The sequence below is a fragment of the Bicyclus anynana genome, chromosome 2, assembly GCF_947172395.1.
Source record: "Bicyclus anynana chromosome 2, ilBicAnyn1.1, whole genome shotgun sequence".
Lineage (NCBI taxonomy): Eukaryota > Metazoa > Arthropoda > Insecta > Lepidoptera > Nymphalidae > Bicyclus > Bicyclus anynana.
In genome coordinates, this window is record NC_069084.1 from 18,514,957 (window position 1) to 18,542,892 (window position 27,936).

The window sequence follows — 27,936 nt, forward strand, 5'->3', positions numbered from 1 at the left end:
ATCACGAAAAACAATCGATGAGTTCCCTAATAATAAAGATGTTTGGAGGCCATTGGACCAGCTTCTTTTCTACCTACACACAGGAAGTAAATCTAAACTAAATTTTAATGATGTTAACAATTGTAAATCATTATAATACTAGCGGACGCCCGCGACTTCGTCCGCCTTTAGACCTCTTTAATCCAGCGCTTACAGTAGTATCGCTGAAAAAATGGGGTAACTTCTTTTGTTTTCGCAACATTTCGTTTCGTTTCGCAACATTTTGTTTCGTTAAATCCGTCGAGTATTCTCTTTTTGTTCGTCGAGTAGCTTTTGTTTCTATAACGAACATTCATACGGTCAGACAGACAGACAAAAATTTTACTGATTGCATTTTTGGCATCAGTATCAATCACTAATCACCCCCTGATAGTTATTTTGGAAATCTATTTCATGTACAGAATTGACCTCTCCACAGATTTATTATAAGTAGGTATAGATTGTATGATTTAAAAAAAAAAAACAACTGTCGAGTTTCTTGGCGACTCTTCTTAGCAGAACCTACCTTCCGATATTCTATTATATATTTTTTAATTTATACGGAACACATCTATAAAGTCCAGTCGTGTTGTTTTGTTACACATAGTTAATGAACTAGCTGTCCGTCTGTATGTAAGTACTCGTACGATAAGTCGGTGCAGTAATTGAACAAGTAATTATTTACAGCGAAAGTTGCGGAGAAATGCCCATGGGCCATCCGCACTTTCTAACGTATGTACGCCATATTTGAATTTGTTTTAAGGGGTTTTTTTATTCAACCCGTTTGCCACGAGCCCTGACGCTCAAACTAAGCTTACTGCAAGCGTCAGCGTCATGAACTTAAAGTTACAACATCGATTGTTTTTTTTCCTATTCTTTACAAGTTAGCCCTTGATTACAATCTCACCTGATGGTAAGTGACGATGCAATCTAAGATGGAAGCAGGCTGACTTGTTAAGAGGAGGATGAAAATATACACCCCTTTCGGTTTCTACACGACATCGTACCGCTAAATCGCTTGGCGGTACGTCTTTGTCGGTAGGTAACTAGCCATAGCCAAAGCCTCCGACCAGCCGAACATCGATTGGTTTCAAACCATCAAAATGTGTTTTTTATTCATTGATTACGCAAAATTCGATGAAAGTAAACGCTGCGTGTACTAACCTGGATGAGCTTTGGTAATTTTGTTTTGCTTGGTAGTTTTCCTAATAATTAAACCTAAAGTGTTTTTAGGTAGCATGGGTACGGTGACAGTCGCCTGTATGACGTTCATAATACGTACTATTATCGCGGCAACTTTCAAGAGGCAAGGTATTAGATTTTGTGACTATACAAACAAATATCTTGAAGTTTATGATGTGATGTCACCAGAAATTGAACGTTTGAAGCCAAACTTAACTGGGCGATAGTTTCGTGGCCCACACTCAATAGCAGTCGCTTGCGGCGTCTTGTAAATGGTGACCGACTGCCGGAAAAACAAATTGGTTTTCTTTGTTAGCCGAAGACCAAAATTAGAACCGAATAAGCTAGCAATATCACATCAAGAGAGACCGCAGTCAGAAATTAGTTGTTAAAATAAAATCCTATTACACAGTACAATTAAACTACACACTGGTAATATTTGTTTTTTGTTACACCAATATCCTTATACGGTTGAAGTTCTTGAATATTTTTTACTCTAAATACCTTCTTTGCATAGACCATAATGTATAGGGAGTTTAATTCTCCGAATGCCATGCCTAAGTAGATAAATTCAATTATTACTGGCAACAATGTGATCTTTCCTTATATGTCGCTTTGGCTTTAATTATTGTCTATAGAGCAGGGGTCGCAAACCTATAACCTATTTTCTTTTTACCTAAATAAATAAGTGTAAATCTGTTCCTAAAAGGAGATGTTACTTCATACGCATGTTGTGCATGTATGTTTTTAATCTGATGCTTGGCTCTAACTCTGACTACACTCTTATGCCCCTTATGAAGTGCTCTTACTTGTATTTCTAAAGCAATAAAGTTTTAAATATACATATAAATAAAATAAAGAATTTCAATTTATCTTCTAAAACTTTGCAGTGCGTATTACCTGTCTGTCACGGAGCAAACTTATACGGTGCCTGCTAAACAATGAGGGTACAAGTTGTCCTATAACGTGTATCTAACTTGATGGTAAGTAACGATGCAATCTCAGATTGTAGGCTTAGGAGACCCCTCCTGAGCAAGTCTCTCTTTTAAATACTCGCATATTCGTATTACCTTCTTCGTTTCGTCATAGTCATATTAAGGTACAAAAAGGTTTCCGATCCCTGACCCAAACTGTTTCCATCTATTTCTAAGCCCGACCAGTATCTTAGCGCTGCTTTTTCTACAACATTGTTCCAATTCTCGACATGCTGCAATACTAAATATCGTCTGAGTTATTCAACAGTTTCTGTTTTGTTTGAGTTTGCCACACAAGGCCGGCTGCAAAGACAATTTCATGATTGACAAAAAACAGTCAACTGTGAACAGAAGGCATAGTTTGGTGTAGTTAGTTAGTGCAATTAGGCTTGGTTCACAGCGTGTCTATTTAAGGTTTTATATTTTCTAAACTGGTGTAGTCTGTTTTGGTGGTAGCTTTCGGTCATGACTAGTTACAGCCTTACCAACAAAGACGTAGCAGACTTGGAGTCTTCCAAGGTTCATGTTTTGAAACTTACGATGAGGGTATTTAATTAATCGAATTTTGCGTCGTTGCCACATGGACATGGTTTTCGCGAAGAAAAGTCCATACGTAATAAACAATGATTATAGCAAATCAAAGTTTCTATTATCTCTAAAATCATCTGCAGACTAATTCACTAATTTTGACATAAGTATGTTAGTTGAGATATATACGAAATTGAGATTTTATGTGACAAACGTCATCCGGACCAAGATCTCAGTCGCGCTAGACTTACGGCCGTTTTCAATAACCTATCTATCCGCCATATCGTTTACTAAAGTTAAGAATATCTATCTTTCTGTTCTTATCTGCTTTTCAATAGTTTGACTATCTATACTAATATTATAAAGCTGAAGAGTTTGTTTGTTTGATTGATTGAACGCGCTAATCTCAGGAACTACTGGTTTGATTTGAAAATTCTTTGTTTTTGTTAGATAGCCAATTTATCGAGGAAGGCTATAGACTATATATTATCCCCGTATTCCTACGGAAACGAGAACCACGCAGGTGAAACCGCGCGACGTCCGCTATGTAAAGATAGTTTGACTGTTACTGATAATCGAGAATAGCTATCTATCCGTAACTGGGTAGGTCATTGAAAACGGCTTTAACATGATTTTAGGAAAAAATAAACTTTTAGGATCGGTAGTTTATCATAAACGTAGAAAGGAATGGATGCTCGCTAAGTTGAAAGTGGAGCCATTTTACAGGTAGTCGGAACTTAGAATTTAAACTATCTTGATTGTTAATCATAATCATTTTATTATGCCCGATTAGTATCAAACTCATACGGGGTCCTTAGTCATTAACTGGTTCTTGCAACGCGGCACGATCCGATCTTTAGTTTCAATGTAAAATCCAGAGTGTGAATGGTTTTAACGGAGCATGGTTCAATACCTAGATTGGTAGTTAATCGGACCCTTGTTAGTTCTATGTCGAAAGCGAACAAAACCAAAGTAATACGGAACCCTCATTGTTTTGTATTGCGCACTCCGGTCTCCGTCCAGTGTTGCAAATTCAGGTCTATTGTTTTTGGCAAATTGTTTACGTGTATAAACAGACTAGCTATTGCAAACAAGTGATGTAACGCTTTGTTGGACAACTGTTTATTATACTGACGATTGGCGGCTAAGCCAATTGATGGTAAGTGGTTACGCCTTTTTAACCGACTTCCAAAAAGCAGGATATATTATGTTCGGCTGTGTGTGTCATTATTTAGTAACTAGCGGACCCGGTCAAGTTTCGCTTTGACTTATGTGCTTCTTCATTATACCTCTACCCTACCACTACCCTACCCCTCCCTACCACTACCCTACCCCTACCCTACCGATGATAAGAAATTTTAATTTCCTGGTAACTCAGTTAGCTACCAGAATCAATAATTTTCGTAAATAAAAAAGTTAATCATCTCATTGAAATTAAGCTACTAACGAAAAATTAACTTGTTAGTAATTACTAAGCAGTAAAAATTGTTTTAAGGATCCCTGATCCCTGATGATATTTCACGCTAAAAAAACATTTCTTGTATACCATAGTGAGACGGAAACTCAAGTTGTAGTGAGTACTCCAGCAGGCATACATAACATAATGTAACTTGTATACGCTCTCAGTCGATGTCCCGTTACGTTGACCGGTAGCGGGTTCGATCCCGGCAATTAGCCGCGCGGTAATGGCACAATGATTGTTTATTGCCGACACCGTTATGTAATTTATAGTTTTATTGTGCTCGTCATTTATGGACGTATGCTTTCGGCAACACAACTTTACGCTCATTGTGTTTAAGGTAATAAAAGTGGACAAAAGAGCTTTTCTTTTGTCGGCATAAAATTCCGCACTTAATTTATAAATGACTTTTTTTTTATTATTTACAAGTTAGCCCTTGATTACAATCTCACCTGTGAAGTGATGATGCAATCTAAGATGGAAGCGGGCTAACTTGTTAGGATAAAAATCCATACCCCTTTTGGTTTCTACACGACATCGTACGCTAAATCGCTTGGCGGTGCGTCTTTGTCGGTGGGTTGGTAACTAGCCACGGCCAAAGATTCCCACCAGCCAGACCTGGACCAATTAAGATAACCTTAATCGGCCCAGCTAGGTATCGAATCCAGGACCACCGTCTTGTAAACCGCTAGCCTAGGTAGGTAGGGAGATACGACTTTGCCGGAACGGTGATACCAACCACCACACCAGACTTGAGCCAAATCAGAAAATATAAAACTCTAAATTAAGCCCTGAATCGATCCTTGTAGCCCTATACTTATTGAAACGAAGCGCTCCGAAAAAGTTTTCAAAATGAAAACTTAACACAATTCAGAGTTCCTTTTGGAAGCTTTTTAAAAATGATAATTGCGCAGATGTAATGAAAAAAATAAGCTACTTAAATGAGCTACTTACGTAAGGAGCTAGCGCATCACTTTTTACTACAGGTGCAGGATACGTACAATAGATGCCGTATACTTAGTAATGACGCAGCTTACTGTACCGTTTAGAAGCAACACCATGTTACATATGGAGAATGTGTACACCATAGTGCCAGCTATAAGCGTAATAGTGTCTGGTTTGCTACGTATTGTAAGTATGGTGCACCAGGATTTTTTTCTCAGTGTGGTATGTCTTCGCGTGTCACCAACTCATCCACAACATTGTTGCTACGATTTAGTTGTGAAACGAGTAAATCCACGGATTACGCTTGTCGCACGTTTCCCAACCCGTCATCTGACGGCATGACAAATGGCCGGCGGCATGACCGAGACTATTTCATTGGATGCTGCGCGGTGCGACGATTATTGTATTGCGGGCATTATTACCCATTATTACATACTTTGTACGTTATCTAGTCTTGTGGCTTGGAAGGGTTCGAATCAGGAGCGTAGCTACCGCCGTATCAGCCGTATCAATGACTAGCTGACGCTGCGCGGTTTCACCCGCGTGGTTCCCGTTATCGTAGGAATACCGAGATAATATATAGCCTATAGCCTTCCTCGATAAATGGGCTATCGAACACTGAAAGAATTTTTCAAATCGGACAAGTAGTTCCTGAGATTAGCGCGTTCAATCAAACAAACAATTTCTTCAGCTTTATAATATTAGTATAGATTATAATATAATATATAGATACGTGGCCCCCGGACTACAGAGGCCCCTTACATGTGAAAGCAAAAATTTGTAAAATATAATCTACGATCTCCCTTAATCTGATGATTCTAAGAAAAAAAAACAATAACTGCTTAAAAAGTTACACTTCAGAACAAAATGACAAAAAAGCAATAATTTTTTCCGAGTTTTACACATCTTACAAACGTTAAGTTACTGTCATATTTATTTTAAGCCAGCATTTTTGTTTCTGTGTGAAATCTTTACTCTTCATTTGAACCTATTGGGCCCCACAACTAATTTATATTCCTAGGCACAATACGCCACTGGTTCGAATTGTGAGGTCTCGGGTACAAATCAAATTATAGTTGAGGAGTGTTATAATTAAAAACTGTTGGTCCAATGGTTAGTTTATATGACGGTTCCGGTTCTACACGGCTTAATACCAGCGCTAAATCGTTGGGTGGGTTTTCCGGTAGGGTGGCTACTAGCTATCCACGAAATGAAAACCACCAGTTATGGCCAATACCACCAGCTATGGCCAATACCACCAGACCAGAGTGTCACTTCGTCAGTTTCATCGTTATCTGTTGAGAATGAGTCTCCTCACAACGCTGGCGGATGCGGATTGGCAGACTTCACACACGTAGAGAATTGAGAAAATTCTTAGGTATGCGGGTTTCCTCACGATTTTTTTCCTTAGGATTGACACACGTGATGTTAGGTGTACAATATTTTTTTAACTGAATTAAATTGGACGTTGGACCGGTTTTTAGCCTACACCCTCTGAATCGATGGCAGAGATCATACCCACTGGGCTATCACGGCTGCTTCAATTTAGAAAATATAAAATCCCCAAAAAAGCGTGCGCAAAAAAGCTTATACATCAATGTGAATCACATCTAAATCGTTAGATCAATGCCGCGACAGGAAGAAAGGAACCTTTTTGAAATAAAAAAAACAAACACGCATTTTGTGCGTGCTATGAATTTGAACGTATGTCACAATGATATACCTACTCGTAGGTAGGTACGTACTACGTCATTCAGTATGCATTGAAAGGGATCTTGATGGGAACCTTTTTATTGAGAAGTACTGTTGACTGAATGGTTAACTCTGTCTGAGCCGATGCCGACGGCTTAACGTGGTCTGCGAGGTAGAGGAGTCACTGGGGTGCTACTGAGAGTTTCGAAAGGAAGAAAAACTAAATATTACTCAACCCGATAAAGCTCGAACCTCATTATCAGAAGTCACATAGGCTTGACAAGCACAGATGCATCCGTGGCACACATTGGGTCCTAAAACCCACCAAAATATCCCTTAGGAAGACTGGTCTCTGAAAAAGCACCCCCATTACCAAAATAGACTACTGGACCAACAAATCAATCGTCAGGCCTTGCAACAGGCCTTGCGCAATAGGTCCAAATTCAAATTCTAAATTAATTCATTTTAAGTAGCCTTAGTTTATAAGCACTTTTGAAACGTCAGGTCTGTGCATTTGTAGAGACTAGTGACCGGTTCGGAAGGCAGAATCCGCTGAGAAAAGTAGTCGAAAAACTAAACAATTGGTATTTAAAAAAAACATTTTTTTTAATCGATTACAATTTCTCTTACTTTTACTTCCTGTATGAAGCTGATCCAAAGATCTTCAAACATCTTTATAATTAAGAAATTCATAAATTGTTTAGTAATCTCGACTTAAGAGTGTGCAATATGTAATTTGGTGGTTACAAATGGTTCTGGATCTCAGATTCTGGAAAATTTAGGAGCCTGATATTTGGTTAAATGATATTTCAAAGTGTTAGCTTCGTTATGACTATACAAAATACACAATTTGTAAAACTTTTCTCGATAGCTTATTTTTTTGAAAAATACATGTTTTGCTCACATTTTGCTTTCAATATTAGGAAAAGCAAACTTATTTTCTTAAATTTATGTTTTGTATAGAAAATTAGGTATATATTTTGAACATGGCCATTTTGTTTTTCGTTATGTTGTTTAATTTATTTGCAATTAGGTAAAAATGGTTTTGGCGCTCACGTCATAAAATTTGCGTCGCGCGTCAAACGCCCCGTGCTTTTCACTCACGTGAAAGTCATAATTCGGCGTCTCGCTTGCGCTTCGAATTTTATCCATATCGCACCGACGTGCTGCGCGCTCTTAATAAATGTCTTAAAAGACATTACTTAAGTCCTATAGGCAAACTCATCTGGTGTCTGTCCCCGCTTGCCTAACCCGGCACTGCACCGAGGGTAACAGGTGGAAAATTACCTCGTCGGCCCAGCCTGCCCCACTTCACTCTTTCACAACGAAAACCTGGAAGTTATGTCACATTCTGATCGAATATAATTGTCATTATACAATAACACGAGGAAACCGCTCGCCTCGCTCGTATAATCTGATGCAATCAAATAGTATCAAGTCAATTTGTTTGAGATTATGAATATTATAAATATCTAATGGATATTTCTGTAACTATTGCATATTTTAATTATATTTATCTTTCCAAAAACTATCCTAACTTAAGAGAGACGAATTATTAGCGTTCTATGTATTCACTAGAGAAACTTCAAGAAGAGCCCTGGACGTGTGTCACCCTTTCTCACCCTTTCTCCGTTCGTGTTGTACTTCCTGCTAGATTTGGTAGGATCTTAATAGAGAAGCCTAGGATACCCGTTCTTGTATAGTAACTTGCTACAGTTCTAGAAAGGCCACGATTTTTATACAAGTTATAGAGAGATTTAGCTAGTAATCCTCTTGCAACTACTTTTACGGCGTACAAACTAACCGTATAGCCATTTTTACTTAGTTTATATGTTAGGTCACAATATTATACTTAAAAGATGAATGAAAAAACGTAAATAACTTTGTTTCGCGACCTACTTTCGATTCTAAAATCGGGTTAATTTGATTTATAAATTTGAGAGGACAGTCAAGTCCTACCATTCAGCTACAATGGAAGTTGACTGGCTTAGTGAAAATGATTTCTCTACTTAACGTACTCTAGGTATAAGATGTTGACCGCGACCAATGACTTACAGTGTAATTCATAGACGTTGTAGGGGCACCCAGATTATTCACCCGGTGACTGTCAAAATCTCAAATAAATAGAGGTTACATTCGACACTCAGCGGCTGAATGATCCTCTAGGGGTGCCCCTACATCGTTTATGAATTCCACTGTTAAACTTAAAGCTTATCTCCAGGGTACGGATAATGCATTCGACTTTAAACCTTCTGCGAACTGCTACAGAGAATTTCTTGCAAAACAGAAGAACCAATCTTTCGTAAGCCGACCTAGAACTCAAACCCAACACTTCATGATTCCAGACAGGTTAACCACAGAACCAATGAAGCAACAAACTAGCAAATAGGTAATCCGCAAGTGTCCGCGAAACTCACAAATTACACATTCCACGAGTGCGGTCCGTCGATGCCATGTTAATGACTGCATGCCATGGCTTTTCACTTAGAAAACGCTATAACTGACTGAATACTAACCGTAGGAGCTTATTGGAGGCTTGCATAACACTTTGTTACTGCTTCATCGAAATGGTCTTCTTATTGCTTTACTAGCCGACGTTTCACCCGGGTAGTTCTCGTTCCCTTGCAGCGACGTAGCGTACCTTGGAGGGTCCTGTATCAAAACTAGTTGGGGGGGCAACACAAATGAAGGGTCAAGATTTATCACAGATTAAACGAAAATACTTGCTTAAATAAATATGACAGTGACCAGGGCAAAGGGATTGCTTTTTTGACTGTAGTCATTTTATTCTGAAACTGAAACTCTAGGCAGTAGGGTATAGGCAGTTTATTGCTATTTTCCGGGAATCATGTGACATTGTGGATTACATTTCACAAATTTTTGCTTTGCTTGTTCCCGTGAGAATACGGGGATAAAATAAAGCCTATGACATTCACAAATAACGTGACTTTTTAGTCAAAAAGTCAAAATTCATTTATTTCAATTAGGCTTAGTTTACAAGCACTTTTGAAAGGTCAAGATTATGTCATAATTTAATTTAATTTAATGGTGGTAATAATAGTCAAAAACTTAAAACTAAAGTTAGGAGGGTTCCAAACGCGCATTGGTCCGAGAAGAACCCAGAACAAACTCAGCCAACGTTTATTTTTTTGTTTACCACCATTTTACAAACTTTTTAAAACTAAGCACACAGTCGTATATTACAGTTTAACGACAAGCTTTTTTATCATTAATATAATCATTAACACTATAATAAGCCTTTCCCAAAAGCTTGCGTGTGTGGCAAGCAAAAGAATTTTCATAAATTACCCTCCTTCAACACCACAATCTTTACCACTTTATAATATTACTTTATGAGCATTTAATGCGGTTTAGGGACTTTCTATAGGTCTTCTATAATAATAAAATCAAAGACGACTATCCCTGTAGTAGGCCGATAATCATGCATTTGACGCACACATACTAATAGAAGAAGTAAATAAAAACTTGTAAAATATTCTAAAAGTTAATAAACATATAAATAAGGTCGTTATTACGCAATAATTAGGCCTCAGACCTCAATTAATACTTTTAAACAGCCTTAACGGCCATTTTCGTTGCAAACTGGTTGGTAGAGGCAATTTTCACGTTAAAATCATGTCTCTGGTTCTAAATGTGTTATATATTATGTGATATTGTGCAATGCAGGTCATTTGCTTGCATCAATGGAATAGGCTCTCATAAATAATTATTAATAAAGTGTTGCTTTATGTATATTTAAGGTCGTTAGCTGTCGCGAAAGTGGTTTGACCCCAAAAATTACAACATTGACTTTAATATCAACTTTGAATAATACAAAGTAAAACGGATTTTTTGCTGTTCCCTCGAAAATCTGACATACCTAGGGCCGGGTTGGCCGGGTGGGCCGGGCCCACCCTAGAATAGTCCAGTGCCCACCCTAGGATACTGGGCTACCAATTTGAAATTCCATGATGGACGCCGAAATACTAATAATTTTACACAAAATATCATTTAAAATATAAAATAACAACAATTACAACTTATAATAAAGTAAAGCATATAAGTAAAGATTTTGAAAAAATATGAAGATCTTTTCTGATACCTACCATAGATACAAAGAAAAATTAATAAATAAGTCGAGCCGTTACAGAGGTCTGCGTCCACAAATATTGCTAACGAAATTTTAATATTGAGTGTCGGTTCTGTTTAGTCATATGTACGCCCACCCCAGGCCCACCCCAGGAAATAATCCTAGATACGCCAATGGTCACAAGTCCTGCATCCTGCTCGAGCTGTTTCCTCTACCACAAAATAATGGTACAATCGCTGTCGCTGACACGTCACAAGTGGTTTGTTTGAGCTCCGAATGCCCGTCTCTTCTAGGAGAGATGAGCTCACAAAAAATAGGCTACCAATGATGATGATAAGTCAATAAATATCACAGCTATCGAAAAGAAATCACAAATTATAATAAATTATCGACTGAAACTGCAAACATCAATCAGACGTATCGACGCATTTAAATATACACCGACAAAACGTCGGTAAAAAGTCGCCGACACGCTCCAAAAATTCGACGAGTATCATCGCATTTATTGCATTCAGACATCAAGCATATGTATGCAAAGTGTATCGTATTTGAATTAAACGTAGGGTTATGCGCAGTCACAAGTTTTCTTTTTTTTTTTTTTAATTAACCCTTGACTACAATCACACCTGATGGTAACTGATGATGTAATCTAAAATGGAAGCGGGCTTGTTAGGGGGATGAAAATCCACACCCCTTTCGGTCTCTATACCACATCGTAACGGAAGGCTAAATCACTTGGCGGTACGTCTTTGCTGGTAGGGTAGTAACTAGCTACGGCTGACGCCTCCCACCAGCCAGAGCTGGACAAATTAAGAAAATCTACCAGTCATCTGCGATATTGAGCTGTTTCTCAAAAAAAACACCCACGATACAAGTCACGCAGTGTGGAGACCACAGGCAATCGACTACTTAGTTCTGTAACCATTTTTGAAAAAAGAATATATATTTTTTCATTTATTTATTTTATGTTTATCTTTTGAATAACCAGCTATTTGATCATCTTTTTGTCGTTCTTGGGAATTTTATTAATGACCACATACTAAGAAATTTCATTTCTACAATTGCACAATAAAATGTATTGTATTAACATTCATCCACCTGTTGTTTTCATGTCTTAAATAGGTACTTACTGACGGTAATTCAATTTATCATCATTGTTATTTTTAAAACAAAAACAGATTAATTAACTATTTACAATTACAAAAACAAAAAATCAACAACAACAACTTGAACTTTGTTTTTATTAAAAAAAAGCAAGTACCTCCTCCTTTTCCTGAAGTCGGTTAAAAATAACAAATACGTAGATCGTTGATGTCTAATATACGACACAATATTCAAAGATTAAAAATTTCCTAATTTTTAACATAACATTTGATTTCAGTCATTTTATCTAGCTATAATATAAAATTGAAAATTTTGAAAATGTCATATAATTATTAATTACACTCTTGATCAAAACATCAATATTCTCTTTCAGTGCGCTTTCATTCGAGACCACACTCGAGTATATTTGCAGACATTCGGCTATTCTTCCCCACTTTCACAGCCTACAACTTTTAAACGACTCAACCTATTTTGATCAAACATGTCTAAGAACGCTTGCACATAATCACCTTTAATAGAAAAAAAAGTAAACTGAAATCGCTTCATCCGGTCGGGAGCTATGGTGCCACAGAGAGACAGAATATCCCTCTTATTGCGTGGGGGTTTAAAAACTTGTATTACTGTATTCAATGTCAATTGAATTGTTTATGTTTATCTGTATGTCAATATTAGTCAACATATCTCCCAAACTGCACGCGCCACGGTCACATATCACAACGATACGTGTTCAGACTGTCGTCAGGACAATTACATATAATATAATATGTCGTAACGACTCAAATTAAATATGCCTCATTGCCCAAGTGCTATAATGTGTGTGCTACATTATAATACGTTTCGTGCAACACTGGTTTGATTTATTCACTTGGGCTTCAGAATACACAATATATTACCTATATGACACAGAAAATAATAGGTTAGTCACGATGTATGTATTAAAATACACTGTAATTTGTGTAATTAACAAATTCTCCCTTCGGAACTGGTAGTAAGTAGAGTGAAATTGATAAAATTCCCTTTTTAAAAGTGCCTTATCGTCAGTTTATTTTTCAAAGACCCACTACAGGGTCAAGCCTTTATTCTCGTAAAAGAGATGATTTGGAGCTCTGACCTACCACCAGGTACTAGATACCAGGTTCTATAGCTTGGCAACATCGTTCGTAACACTCCCGATGGGCCGCGCGGCGTGTAGCGATGAATGAAAACCCGACGATTGGTGCACCTCACTCATTCACTGATGGGAGTGTCATCAACGAATTTACCAGACTATAGGTACTCGTAGATAACCCCCCAATAGATTATCTATTTAAAATAACTGATAACATCTCACCGATAAATTAATCATCAATGGTCGATCTCTTTTTGAGAAGCCTCTTGAAAGTCTTTATTACTATAGCATTATATAGATAAGATTATCCAAAAATATCAATATTGATGACGAATGCGCTCTTGAACCAGCTTATTTAAATGCACTTGTTACGTGCCCCGATAACCCTCTCTGAATATAATGAACTCGAATGTTCAAAATGCGGATTCTCTACATATTACCTCTACGACTTCACTGAAGGGTATACTCGAACCTGATCAGTAGCCAAGCTGTTCCTGTTAAGTAGGTAGTTCTGTAGGTTGCTAGTCTCTCGGTTTTTCACAAAATATAATCACAGGAGCTATTTGAGCTTGTACCACCGTCAACTTTTTACCATCGCACTGCAAGACACCGGGTAGGTTTCCATTCCTACGTCATTGCCATTCCTAGAACTCGCACGAAGCGATTTACTTCTTCGTTTCTTATGGAACTCTCTCCTGAAGTCAGTATTTCCTAATTCTTAAAACCTGGGCATCTTTAAGATGAGAGTGAATAGGCATCTTTTAGGCAAGCGCGTTCCACCTTAGGCCACATCTAGACTTACTTACTAGGTGAGATCGTGGTCAAGCGCGAGCTTACTTCTTATGAAAAAAACCACTGAAGTAATCTAGTGATAGTATACTATACTAAAAACCCCAAAGTAGTTTATTAATTGAACATGCCAGGCACGGCTGGCCACCCTTGTCCAATGTATCGGCATATATCATCAAGTGACAGTGAAGTATGCGCACAGCGTTGATGCGTTACATACACGCGGCTTTCACTCCGCGCGCTATACCGATCCACTCATTATAGCACCCGCTCTATGAGTTTGGTATATAGTTGATTTATTTTTGCAAAAAACCTGCGAATCCAAAAATCCTAGACCCAACAAAAGCAGTTTACCGCGGCTAGTTGCCTCAACTGGTGACAGAAGGGCTGGTTCATTTTTTGCGCTAAGGATCAGCCTGGCTGTTCAGCGCGGAAATGCAGCCAGTATTCCTGCCACCATTCCACGTGGGTATGATTTGTATAGGTATTAGGATAAGTTAGCTAATAAATCAATTGCCTTATATTGAACAACAACACTGAGCATTGAACAAACAACAGAGCATACTTTTGGGATGCCATCACGCATTACGTCCAGGCATGCAGGTCGCGTATAGTATAATGTACACTTTAGTATAATTGCCTAAATGCTATCAAACATTGAAATAATTTAAAAAGGAGATATCTTATACGGATATTTTTCAGAACGATACAGAAATGAAAAATGCACCTGTAACAAGTAACTGATTAGGAAAAAATATAGATTTCTTTGAAAATTGGCCTCATGAATTACTCTCCTAATTTATGGCCAATTTTCAGCTGTTTATCATTTGTATAATTTGGGCCCGATTTTGTATAGAGACTGGGTTTCTCCTTTGAACCAGTATTGAGCGCGTTGCGTTCAAGCTTTCTGCATTAGCGTTCGGAAGTAACTAGAGTCTTTTGCCTATTTACCTATACCTACTTGGAAAATTGTCGCAAAGTTTTGACTATGCAGTATGCACGTATATTAATCAAGTTGTTTGTTTGTCCTCAGGGCTCAGACCCTCGCGTGGCGACGTGTCGCGGGCGGCTGCAGACGCGGCGCTGCCAGCTCAACCAGGAGATCAACAAGGAGTTGCGGCTGCGGGCCGGCGCGGAGAACCTGTTCAAGGTAACTGCTTCTCTCTCTCCTTTCTTAGTAGGTACTAATTGGCGGGTTAAACAGTTAAACAGACGACCCACCTGATGATAAGTGGAAAGCGATCGCCTATAAACAGAGCAGGACCTGTAGCCATGCAGCACGTAGATTCTCTCTCTACAAACGCTAACGATTTGAAAACTAAAATAAAATTATGGGAATTATAGGGATTTGAAAACTTGATCACGTGATCTGTCGCTAGCAAATGTCATACCCATGCATTTTTAGTTTTCGAAGCTATTGTAAATTGTTGTAGAAAGAGAATCGACGTTTCGTCGGGCTACACGCCCGAGTGAGTGCTCTAACTGAGATAATTAAGCATATATATTATATATAGACTGTCTAAAACCAAACGAACTAAATAACTTGTATTAACAAAATTATAAATTATTTTATATTATTATACATAGTTCGAACTACTTTATTGTTTTAGTCGGGTGCCAACGATTTTTGGGCGGTAAAACCAAAAATCGTTAGCACCCGACTAAAACAATACGATTTTTGGTTTTACCGCCCAAAAATCGTTTGTACTCGGCTGGATTACCTACTGGAGTAGTGCGAACTAGGCCTTATCCTTATCCTTAGTGCATGCTGTGACAACCAATAAGTGGGTCTGCAATAATTGCAGTAACTTATATATTTCTTTATATTTTATTATAAGATTTTATTATAACCTGTTGGTCTCCTGTTTAAAATAAATAAATAAATACTGGTTAGACGTGGCATCGTAAAATAAATTGCTTGGTGGTTCACCTTAAGCCAACCAGGACAAATTTAAAGACAAAAAATCCTAAACTAACCTAAGCTTTTAATAGAACCTCTAAATCAAAAGCTGAAGCTTGAATAAAAAGAGGGCGGGGGTACTTTTAAAACAACTGACAGGTAACGGACCCTAACATAATCATATGGTGTTTACGTCAGTCATTGCACTCATAATGTTTTTAAGATTTCAAGATGTACTCTATCTTGAAATCTTAAAAACATTATGAGGCTTTACGAAACTTCGAATAGTCTAGAACTTTCAACACGGAAAGCAGACAAACTACCGTGCTTTCTACATCCCAAACCACAAACATGCCGTAAAGTAAATCAATAAGCAGTTGCGTGCACTGGTGTTACTGTGAAGTTCTAAACGCTCAAATGAATCATTTCCGTTTCCCAAAGACTAGCTGTAGGTATCTTTTGTTGCAAAACAAAAGAAGTTTGCGCGTCGAACCGTGGCCCCCTCTCAGGCGGGTTCCTGACCTTTGGCCTTCAGGTGAGGATAACTCAGTGCCACTGAATCAGCCGCTATAGTTTTCTTTCTTGACCAAAATCCTGTAGTTCGTGAATTTCTTCACTAGTTTTCTCTCAATGTGTTTTAAATTAAAACTTTAGTCCTTGTAACGGAGTGTATGGAGTCCGTTACGAGTAGCTCAGCAAAGCTCACTCCCACGCAGATAACTAATTTGAGTAACGCAAACGCAGGTTCGTTTTGACCCAAAAAGGTCGAGCGGACCTACCTCGTTACATCCTTGTGTAGACAACTATTTACGTATTTATTTATATTAATTACAGAGCTGTGCTCTAGGTCTAGATTGTACAATGTTTTCCCGACTTAATTTTGGCTTTCAACTTCCACTATAGCCTGCATCGTCTCATGCTTGAGATTAAGCAATTATTCGAGATGTATTTGCACAAGTGCACTGATTTATTCTAAAATTTATTTTCTATATCTAGCAAAATTGATTAAAGCTAAATCCACCTTAGCTATAAAGAAAATTTTCAATACAATTTGAATCTCAAACGGAAAAGAAAAACATCGTGAGGAAACCTGCATACCAGAGATTTTTCTTGATTCTCTGCGTGTGTGAAGTCTGCCAATTCACATTGGGCTAGCATGATGGACTATTGGCCTAATCCCTCTCATTCTGAGAGGAGACTCGAGCTCAGCAGTGAGCCGAATGTGGGTTGATAATGGTGGATTTGGAACTTCTAATGTGTAGAAATGTAATTAGATTACTGCCTCCAGTAGTTAGCTGATATGGCTTCGGGTTCACGTAAAAATTGTGGTAGATCTCGCTCCATATCGCCTCACCTTTAAGCAGGGTGGTCTAGCTCTTCAATGGGCCAACAATAGGCTGATAATGATAATGATGAATAAGATTACTTTCGCTATAAGTTTTCCTTTGAGTATCCTTCCCAAAATGACGCATCGGTTCCAGGCCACAACGAACAGGAAGCTGCGCGAGACGGTGGCGCTGGAGCTGAGCTTCGTCAACTCGAACCTGCAGCTGCTCAAGGAGCAGCTCTCCGAGCTCAACTCGTCGGTGGAGCTCTATCAGAATGACAGGTAATCGGATACCTGAACTGTATTCAAACTAGTCCTGTCCAGTGGTTAGCCAATGTTATGTTTCGGATCACGAAGTTCTAGGATTTATTGCTGGGTCGGACAATGAGATACTGAGTTTTTCTTTTTTCTAAGAAGTTTCAGCTAAAATTCTCAGCCCGGAGTTAGGAAAGTTCTTGCAACGTGTTGCAACCTCATGCCAAGGAGAACAAGCCGCACTTTATCCATACGTACAATAATTACGTTACCCAGTAGGATATTGTCGAGGCTGATGATTACGGCGTGACGTCTTAGATACACATTTAGAGATTCCTTCTCAGCAGCATGTCGGCTAACCGCTGGGCTTAACTGCGAGCTAACAGCGGCGATTACGTCCAATTACACGCCGTTAACTTTTTGCTCTGCTTTGAGTTTATTGCGCGCGTTTACGTAAATTACTATTTTCTGGATTGTTAATTATCGAGTGCGAGTAACATTTATTTTGCTCACCTCAAACGCCTGTGGACTTATAATTTGTACCTACGTCCATTTAAACAGGGTTTTTCCGAAACTAAATACTTAAACCTATAAATATTACTAAAATCTGTGCTAGAACTCAACGATTCTTAAACCATCACAAATTCAAATCTGAGCCTGATGATCTCTGCCTCCGATTCTGGAGAGTGTGGGTTAGAATCCGGTCCGGAGCTTGCACCTCTAACTTTTCAGTTGTGTGCATCAGTAGCGAAGACAGAATTTTTTTCGTAGGTAACCCGTCATGTGGTTTTTTAATCTCAATGTCTTTTTTGTCTGAGCACGTACGTTAAATTATTTACGTCCCTAAAACTCGTGGATTTTAAAAGGTAACCCGGTAAGAATCGGGTTGTAAGGAACCATCGCCCCTGGTGTGCATTTTAAGAAATTAAATAGCACGTGTCTCAAACGGTAAAGGAAAACGTCGTGAGTCATTGAATGCCAAACCGCACTGGGCCAACGTGGTAGATTATTGACTCCTCTCACTCTGAGAGGAGACTCAAGCTCAGCAGTGAGCCGAATATGGGTTGATATCGAACGAACGAAAATACCTACATAATCTTATAATTTATAGAATGGTAGATAGGTACGTTGTACACAGTTGGCGCCTTTATAGCAAAAACCTGTATTACGTCTTTACGCATTTGTTTTCACAACATGATGAGAAAATTAATTGATTTATTACCTAATTAAATAACAAACGCAAAAAATACGCTGGTAATTAATTTAAACCGTTCGGAGGCAATTATAAAAGTATGTAAGTACGAGTAACAGGTTTCCGCCAAGTTTTGCCGTTTTCTGCCATTTTAGATCAGATTTTTACCTCTATCAAAACCACTTTATACGAGTATATTTCTAATTCCAACCTAGAATAATTTTTAGCTGTAACCCTCATTGCTCTGAAACTACCAGTGGAAAAAAAATAATATGTAGGTACGTACCATTGACATTAATTATTTAAGATTGAACCAGTCTAAACTTAAAGCAAGTGCAAAAATGGGGCACAATAATTAAATTTCGCTTAAATTAGCCTAAACAAAACAGCAGAAATCAATAAGCAAGCCTATTACAACTACGAAAAACGAAAACAAAAGCAGTAGAAGAAGAACCATGATAACATACTTAGTAATGAAACTGTTTCCAGCAAGGAGTGCGTCATGCCAATGATCCCGCTCGGCCTGAAGGAGACCAAGGAGGTAGACTTCAGAGAGCCGTTCAAAGACTTCATCCTCGAACACTACAGCGAAGACGCGGCTACGTATGAAGACGCCATCTCTGACTTTATGGACATGAGACAGGTTTGGTAACATTCACACAAATATCGTATCGCATATATTTCCAACAATTGGATGTCTAATGCAAGCGACACATTTCTAGGACTGCAATCCTAAATGTTGCAGTGTAATGCTCTGTAATCTTTACTAATATTATAAAGCTGAAGAGTTTGTTTGTTTGATTGAACGCGCTAATCTCAGTAACTATTTGTCCGATTTGAAAAATTATTTCAGTGTTAGATAGCCCATTTATCGAGGAAGGCATATATTATCCCCGTATTTCTACGGGAACGGGAACCACGCGAGTGAAACCGCGCGGCGTCAGCTAGTGTAGTAATATATGTTGTTAGTAATAAATGAATTAGCCTCAACGTACCTTGCAATGACGATAATTTGGTTATGGTTGGGAGATCTGTCACTAAAGGTAGGTATCTAAGATTTGTAAAGTAGTCTAATGGTTTCATTTTTTATTTAACCCGATAGGATATCACATGTAGATACATGAACAAGTTTGTCTACACTCTACACGTAACAAGAAACTCAATACGATGTTTTTTCGCACAATTGGATTTGGACAATTGGCTTAGTCCAACTAAAGCCGCGCAAGGAAAATTTCATTTCCAAATATACAACTACAAATAGCCAATTATACAATTAGTTCGGACAAACAGGACCAGCGCCGGACCGAGGTAAATTTTAGAATGGAGCGAGATCCAATTATGGCGCCTTTCCTGTTTGCTCCTAACATTATAAACTAGGGACGTTTGAAAAGTTCGTAGCCTAACGTATATCGGAATGTCATACATTTTTAACCGACTTCAAAAAAAGGAGGAGGTTTCTCAATTCGACCGTTCGATTTCGATTCGATTCAAGCCGTTTAAAAAAAAAATGCGCGTTTTTTGCGCCTAGGTAACATGCCCAGCCATAGTCACAGTCGGAAGCCCTATTACGAACCCCCGGCCGAAGGCCGGTGAGAATAAAGTTCGCGGCCGAAGGTTGCGCGTTTTTTGCGCTTGGGTAAAATGCCCAGCCATAGTCACAGTCAGAAGCCCTATTACAAACCCCCGGCCGAAGGCCGGTGCAGAATAAAGTTCGCAGCCGAATACTGCGCGTTTTTTGCGCTTGGGTAAAATGCCCAGCCATAGCCACAGTCGAAAGCCCTATTACAAACCCCCGGCCGAAGGCCGCGCGTTTTTTGCGCTTAGGTAAAATGCCCAGACATAGCCACAGTCGAAAGCTCTATTACAAACCCCCGGCCGAAGGCTGGTCTAGAACAAAGTTCGCGCGTTTTTTGCTATATATCCGATCTTAATGAAACAAAGCCTATATGTTGTCCTGGACTATGCTTAATCTATTTGTGAAACCCGCATCAAAATCCGTTCAGTAGAACCAGAGAATAGCGCGAACATACAGACAGAAGGACAAACAGACAGACAGACAAGAAAATTAAAAAAAATGTTTTCGTATTCAATTGCTCATTTCTAATTGCCCTAACTTGATTTTAGTTAAATTTGGGCAAAGTACAGACACTCAATTTCTACTCTTTTATTATAGCATAGATAGAAGATAGATAGATAGATAGATAGATTGACTTTATCGCCTTGGCTTCTTTGAGTTGAACAAATACGCGATCGACTGACGAATTTTCGCAACTGCTTGGAGTTGTTTGAGGCAGATACTTTTTTGTATGTTTTGTCGCCATGGTTAAAACCTGAGTATATTACTTTACTCCAGAAACAAAAGTACAGTCTAAGGATCCAATGTTCCAAAAAGGCAGAAGCGGTTTTGCGTGTTGGAAAAGTAATGTAATTACGGTGGATTTCGCGGGATGTAATTACGGTAGATTACTTAAAAAAGGCGTAAATATAAACTCTGTTTAATAGTGAAATCTGCTGCGATGTTTCAGAGGACAAATTAAAGAAAAATGGCCATGATCATTGAGAAGAAAAGTTTTGTTTCATTAGGATAATTTGCGAGTTTCTGCTATGCTTTTAACAAACGTGTGAAACGTTTGTTAAAAGCATAGCAGAAACTGACTTAGCTTTGTAGTTTCCTGGTTTACTTAGGCTTACGAACTTATGGAACGCGAAGATTTTGACCATACTCATGCCAATTGAAAATCAGGCACAATACCGTTTCTTGATCATGTAGTGCCCGGGTGCAATCATCACCCTAGCGCCCCCTAGTACCTATAGAACCCGCGCGGCGAGTGGCGCTTGGGCGCCCCTGAGAATGCGACACCAGGGTGTAACGCACCCCCTGCACTATAGGTAAAGACTCTAGCTCACGTAGTGCCCGGGTGCAATCATCACCCTAGCGCCTCCTAGTACCTATAGAACCCGCGCGGCGAGTGGCGCTTGGGCGCCCCTAAAATCGCGGCACCCGGGTGTAACGCACCCCATGCACTACAGGTAAAGACTCTAGCTCACGTAGTGCCCGGGTGCAATCATCACCCTAGCGCCCCCTAGTACCTATAGAACCCGCGCGGCGAGTGGCGCTTGGGCGCCCCTAAAATCGCGGCACCCGGGTGTAACGCACCCCATGCACTACAGGTAAAGACTCTAGCTCACGTAGTGCCCGGGTGCAATCATCACCCTAGCGCCCCCTAGTACCTATAGAACCCGCGCGGCGAGTGGCGGTTGGGCGCCCCTGAGAATGCGACACCAGGGTGTAACGCACCCCCTGCACTATAGGTAAAGACTCTCTAGCTCACGTAGCGCCCGGGTGCAATCATCACCCTAGCGCCCACTATTACCTGTATATACCCGGGTTAAAATCAACGCACTCCCTGCACTATAGGTAAAGAAAGACGCCTCTATTAGAAGTAAATTCGCGCACGTCGCGTTCATCTCTTCGCTTTAAATATAGAAATCGAAAAGAAATAAATTTCTTTTCGATCTTGTCTTTACCATTTCGGCGCCCCCTAGGATTTGGCGCCTGGAGCGACCGCTCCGTTCGCCGTATGGACGGTCCGGCCCTGAACAGGACATACCCTTGAGTTGCCCGAATCCTTAATTTGTTTGTGCTATCCGGTCGTATTGTCTATGTCGGATGTAATCATTATGACTAATATCCGAAAATCGTTACCTAAGAGTCGGAAATCATTAACATAAACACAACATAGCAATTTAATTTTGTTTTAACCGCGAATATCTGGCAAATTTGATATCACTCGAATGTGACCAAATGCATTCATCGTAGTAGGCACTTTTCAATTCAATACGAGAGTAAATACAAAAGTTTTGGACTTGATTGGACCGCCATAGTGCGTGAGTTGCCTGAATCAGTAGTGAAGTTGATATTATGAAACAAGAATAGAATTTAAACTATAATATGGAAACCCTTGACCTGCGGTCATGGAGTCACAGTACCCAAAAAAATCTCCGAATTATTTCACCGCGGCGTGTTAGTTGCCTCGACTGGTGACAGAAGGGCTGGCTTATTTTTTGCGCAAAGGATCATTGAATACTGGCTAGAATACTGGCTGCATTACCGCTTGGCGCGGTATATTCTAGCCACCATTCGTGACTATGATTTGTATATCGTGTTATCATGTTATGGGATAAGTTAACTTGTTTCCTGCTGTATGCTTTCTTAATAATAAAAGGAAAATTAATAATCAATCAGAATCATGTGAAAAAAATGTTTTACGTATTTACGTCTTCTTCCAGGCGATGAGAACTCCAGTGCGCTCGACGGCGGGAGTAGCCCTCTTGTTCAAATACTACAACCAGCTGTATTACATCGAGAGGCGGTTCTTCCCGCCCGACAGGTCCCTCGGCGTCTACTTCGAGTGGTTCGATTCTTTAACAGGTTAGAGTCTAGAAACAACACCAATTATTATTTACCTTTACACTGCTTTCACTATATGAGAATGTTACAATGCGTGATAGCATGTATTCAAAGTTCATGTAGTCGTGAGCGTGAGCCCTCAAGAAATTGGGAGATAGATGATTTAACTTACGTCAATGTTTCATGCGGGAAAGGATAACATTATTTTGGAGTTGAATGTGCGCTGACAATTTAGAGCATAGGGACCGACAACGAAAACCTTTCGATTTGATTCAGAACCGCTTAATTTTTTTTGAAACGCTCAAAATTTAAAGTTTGGTTCATGTGCTTGCCTAAGGACCGATGCATTTATCTTTTCAGGAGTCCCATCGTGTCAGCGAACAGTTGCTTTCGAGAAAGCGTGCGTGTTGTTCAACATTGCTGGCATTTACACACAAATCGGGGCCAGGCAGGTCAGTATGAGAATTGTTTTCTGTTCTCGGGAGATCCTTTAATTTAAAATTAACAGACTTTACAGAATTTTCATGACTAATGCCAACAACATTTTACAATAAGAGTGTTTGCTGTTGCTTCTATAATGTAGGATATTAGCCCAAAATGTAAGCCGTCTGATCTAAAAAATATAGGGCTTCTTTATCTACTTCATAAGCTAACTATAGACATTAACTAATCTCTAAGTCGCGTTGAAATCAGAAGCGCGAACGTTTACAGACTGACAAGAAAATAAATGTTGCATACCTGAGGCACGTGCTAAGGCACAATAGATACGAACTCCTACAGCTCATCTTGATGGGAAAAGTTGCCGGCTGAAGCGGCGTTGGTCGTAGAAGGAAGTCTTGAAAGAGAAACATCAGAGAATGGATCGGGATCGCGAGTGTCGTACAACTATTTAGCCCCGTGAAAAATAACGAAGAGTTAACGCAACTGAATGCCAACCTTCGCTAGTCGAAGAAGCACTCTAAGAAGAAGGAGAAGCCGAGTTCGAAGAGTTTCTGAAGCCTTGATCAAACAGTAAATGAAAGTGTCGTTATAGGAGCGAGCGACGTGCGCGGGGCTGGACGGCGCGGTGGACGCCCTGCTGCGAGCGGCTGGCGCGCTGCGGTACATCCACGAGAACTTCACCAACGCGCCCTCCGTCGACCTTGCCGCCGACACGCTGCTGGTGCTGGGCGCCCTCATGACGGTGAGTACCTGATATCAGTATCATCATCATTATTATTTTCAGCAGTTTAACATCCACTGGAAATCTTCCAAACACCACTGTCTTGAGCATCATGCACCCAGGAACTCCCTTTTTGCCATCTCGTTTGTTGCCATCACTCCAACTAAGGATCGACAAATACTGCACTTTCCGGTGTGAGGTAACCATTCTAGCACCTTGAGACTCTAACCTCAGCTCTTTCCAGTGCTCATTGCCAGTTTCACGAATCGTCGAGCTATGTCGGTTGCAGATCTCCTCATTTATGATTCGATCACGCACAGATACTCAAAGCATAGCTCGCTATACCCGCTGATCTTATGAGACTCATAGTTAACAACCAAGTATCGATATCCTCAGATTGTGACAGATGTAAAGTCGCATTGTCCCGCAGGCGCAGGCGCGCGAGTGCCTGTTCGAGAAGCTGCAGCTGCAGGCGCGCGAAGCGTGCGGCGGGCGCGAGCGCGAGCTGCGCGACGACCTGGACATGTGCCTCGACCTGGCGCAGGAGAGCGCGCAGCTCGCCACCACCTACCACCAGCTCTATGAGAAGGTACACCTCACTACCGCCACCCTGATCCATTCCTCTGACGATATACATAATCACTAAGGGTGAGCCATGATAGCCCAGTGGATAAGACCTCTGCTTCCGATTTGGAAAGCGTATGTACGTTCGAATCCGGTCCAGGCATGCACCACCTTTTCAGTTGTGTGCATTTTAAGAAATTAAATATCACGTGTCTCAAACGGTGAAGGAAAACATCGTGAGGAAACCTGCATACCAGAGAATTTTCTTAATTCTCTGCGTGTGTGAAGTCTGCCAGGCCGCATTGGGCCAGCATGTTCGACTCGTGCTCAACAGTAAGCCGAACATGGGTAATGATGATGATGAAGGGTGAACTACTGTCAGATAAGCGCATCAGCATCAGCATTGCGAAAACATATTATTAAGTTATCATCCTGTTTTTTTGGTAAACGGTATTCGATTTTATACGTCTTTGATAAAGAGAATCCACGTGTCACATGGCTACAGGCCCAGTCAACGGTACTGAACGTATGTAATATAATTTCAGATGCAGACGGAGGGAGTGTTCAACTACGTGCCATACTCGTGGGTCTCGCTGGTCCACGTCAAGACTGAGTTTTACAAAGGTAAAGGATAATGGATCACGTTCAGATCCCAACACTGCGACTCAGGAAAGTGCAGCAACCGCCAGTAACTACTTTTTGGGCGAAATCTTCTAAGTAGAGTAGACAAATATGGGCTGTTGTAATCTAGACGCTAAATATACCAATATAGTTACTGAGAGATCACTGGTTTGATAAATTTTGATCAAAAGCTACTTTTACTACATTCTGTGTCAAAGGTCTTGAAGCCAGCCTTATAACCAGAGATGATCTAAAAGCTAGATTGAATTTTAACAATGAAATCCGTTTCCATAACTTATTTTTTATTAGCCTAGATGAATAAGTGTTTGTGTAATGATTGTATCGGTAGCATGACCACACTAACTCATTCCATGACAATCATAAGTTAAAGAGTAATGTTGTATACAGTTTGTAACGCATTTCAAAAGGTGTAATAGTACACGTTTACCTCCCCAGCGCTGGCGCACCAGTACTGCGCGACGGGTCTGTTGCACGCCACGGGCGAGCGTCGCGCGCGCGACCGCCTCGCCGCGCTCTACGCGCCCGCTGACGGCGACGGTGAGCTCATATTATGTCACTAACAGTGGAATCCATTGACGTTGCAGGGGCACCTCCAGGGGTCCTCTAGGGCTGCCTCTGCAACATCTTTGAATTCCACAGGGGACCATTCACAGTATCGAATTCTCAAACACACAGAGTTTAAATTCGACACTCAGAGGGTGAAAGATCCTCAGGTTCCTCAGGATTCTCCCCATAACGTATGAATTCCACTGTAATTTAACTACCGACAGACAGCAACATTGCGACTGTTGTGCGTGATTTGCAATATCTTTCATTGCGTTGGGACGAAAGAGAATTTGACAACCCAGCTGCCATTGGCCGTAGAAATAGAGAGCTAAGCAAAAGCTTGTAAACGCGGAAGTGATTGACACTGATTGGTCGAACGCTGAAGCCCCCCACTCCCCTTGGGTTCCGACTATTTAGGTTAATATTTTAGTTCGATTATTGAGACTAGACATACAAATCTCGAAATTGACGATGAGATGGTAATACCCAAGAGCTCAATTGGAACCGATACACCCTGGAATGTTGGAGCGAAGGTGAATAGTTTATTTCGCGGTGAATGTTTGAGTTGATATAGTTCAATATATGAAAATGTACCAATGACAAAAACCTCGTCTTTCTGAAAGATGTTTAGGTAACTGTTGAGGTATTGAAGAACTCCTAAATTGTTTAATAATGCAATATTATCATCATGAATCCGCAGGTTCTCTAACGGGTTTCAAGTACGACGAGGAGTTCGACCACACGGCGCTGGGCCGCGCGCACCTGGTGGAGGCGCTGGCGCTGTACGAGGAGGCGCTGAGGCTGCAGAGGATGTGCCGGTGAGTTCCCTACAATGCCTCCACGTGGGGACGACGACGTGGACGTACGATAAATAAATAAATAACCCTTTACGGTGTACGTTTCCCCGTATCTATATCTACCTATCGTATGTATCCAACTGTAACCAATTCAGCCTTAATGTTAGAGCTGTTTTGCTAAAACTTTATATTAGCCATCTTTTAAAACATCACTCATTTTCTCTCGTCGTCGTCGTAATGATTACAAACAATAATTATGCAAACATAAACCTGGGATTCAAAAAGTGGTCACAATAAAAAAAAACGTCGAATTTCATGAATTCTTTATAGATGTGGAGTGTGACGATAGAGGAAAGCAAGCGAGTAAGTGGTAAGTGATGATGCAATCTAAAATGGAAGGCTAACTTGTTAAGAGAAGGATGTAAATCCACACCCCTATGTATGTATGTCACGCGCACTTGTCGATGAATTAATGACCAATGACTCTCTGCGACTCGCTTGTCGTCGTCAGTTCACCTGACGGAGGGTCGACCAGTACGCTTGCTAGTGTGGAGTCGCCATTCCTGCACCTGAAATGGAAGGCTAACTTGTTAAGAAAAGGATGTAAATCCACACCCCTATGTATGTATGTCACGCGCACTTGTCGATGAATTAATGACCAATGACTCTCTGCGACTCGCTTGTCGTCGTCAGTTCACCTGACGGAGGGTCGACCAGTACGCTTGCTAGTGTGGAGTCGCCATTCCTGCACCTGAAATAGTAGCCCGTAGGCGACTCAATGAGCGGCGTACTAAGCAGTCGATTGTGTTGCAGCGAGCTGCGCAACAAGGAGGCGCTGTCGCGGGCGGTGCGCGCGGCGCGCGAGCGGGCGTCGCGCGAGCACGCGCCGCCGGCAGACGAGTTCGCCGACCTGCTGGACGCGCCCAACATACTGCGTAATGCGATTTTTCTATATCTTCTTTTTCTTTCTTTTTTTTTTTATTGAGAAAGAATACAATAAGGAACTTAAGCTAACTTATCCTAATAACTATACAAATCATGCCCACGTGGAATGGTGGCAAGAATACTTGCTGCATTTCCGCGCTGGACAGTCAGGCTGATCCTTTGCGCAATAAAAGAAGCCAGCCCTTCTGACACCTGTCGAGGCAACAAGCCGCGGTGAAATGATACAGAAAATTTTTTTGGCACTGCGACTCCATGGCCCAAGGGTCTCCACGGCAAAAGGTTCCGGTTTCAGCTTTTTCTGCTGCG

The 27,936-nt window shown here is 40.4% G+C and overlaps 1 protein-coding gene across 7 annotated transcripts in view; it reads left to right on the forward strand.

Annotated features, from left to right (window-relative positions):
* Nucleotides 1–27,936, forward strand: part of LOC112056215 (rhophilin-2-B) — a 92,794-nt gene that overhangs the window by 58,514 nt on the left and 6,344 nt on the right. For all 7 annotated transcript variants that reach the window (XM_052889101.1, XM_052889095.1, XM_052889103.1 and 4 more), the window contains exons 3-13: nucleotides 14,923–15,039; nucleotides 17,271–17,398; nucleotides 19,053–19,206; nucleotides 22,854–22,995; nucleotides 23,335–23,426; nucleotides 24,008–24,157; nucleotides 24,567–24,725; nucleotides 25,246–25,324; nucleotides 25,778–25,879; nucleotides 26,589–26,706; nucleotides 27,499–27,620. In XM_052889101.1, the coding sequence (XP_052745061.1) occupies nucleotides 14,923–15,039; nucleotides 17,271–17,398; nucleotides 19,053–19,206; nucleotides 22,854–22,995; nucleotides 23,335–23,426; nucleotides 24,008–24,157; nucleotides 24,567–24,725; nucleotides 25,246–25,324; nucleotides 25,778–25,879; nucleotides 26,589–26,706; nucleotides 27,499–27,620 (1,363 nt within the window). The remainder of the gene's footprint in view (nucleotides 1–14,922; nucleotides 15,040–17,270; nucleotides 17,399–19,052; nucleotides 19,207–22,853; nucleotides 22,996–23,334; nucleotides 23,427–24,007; nucleotides 24,158–24,566; nucleotides 24,726–25,245; nucleotides 25,325–25,777; nucleotides 25,880–26,588; nucleotides 26,707–27,498; nucleotides 27,621–27,936) is intronic.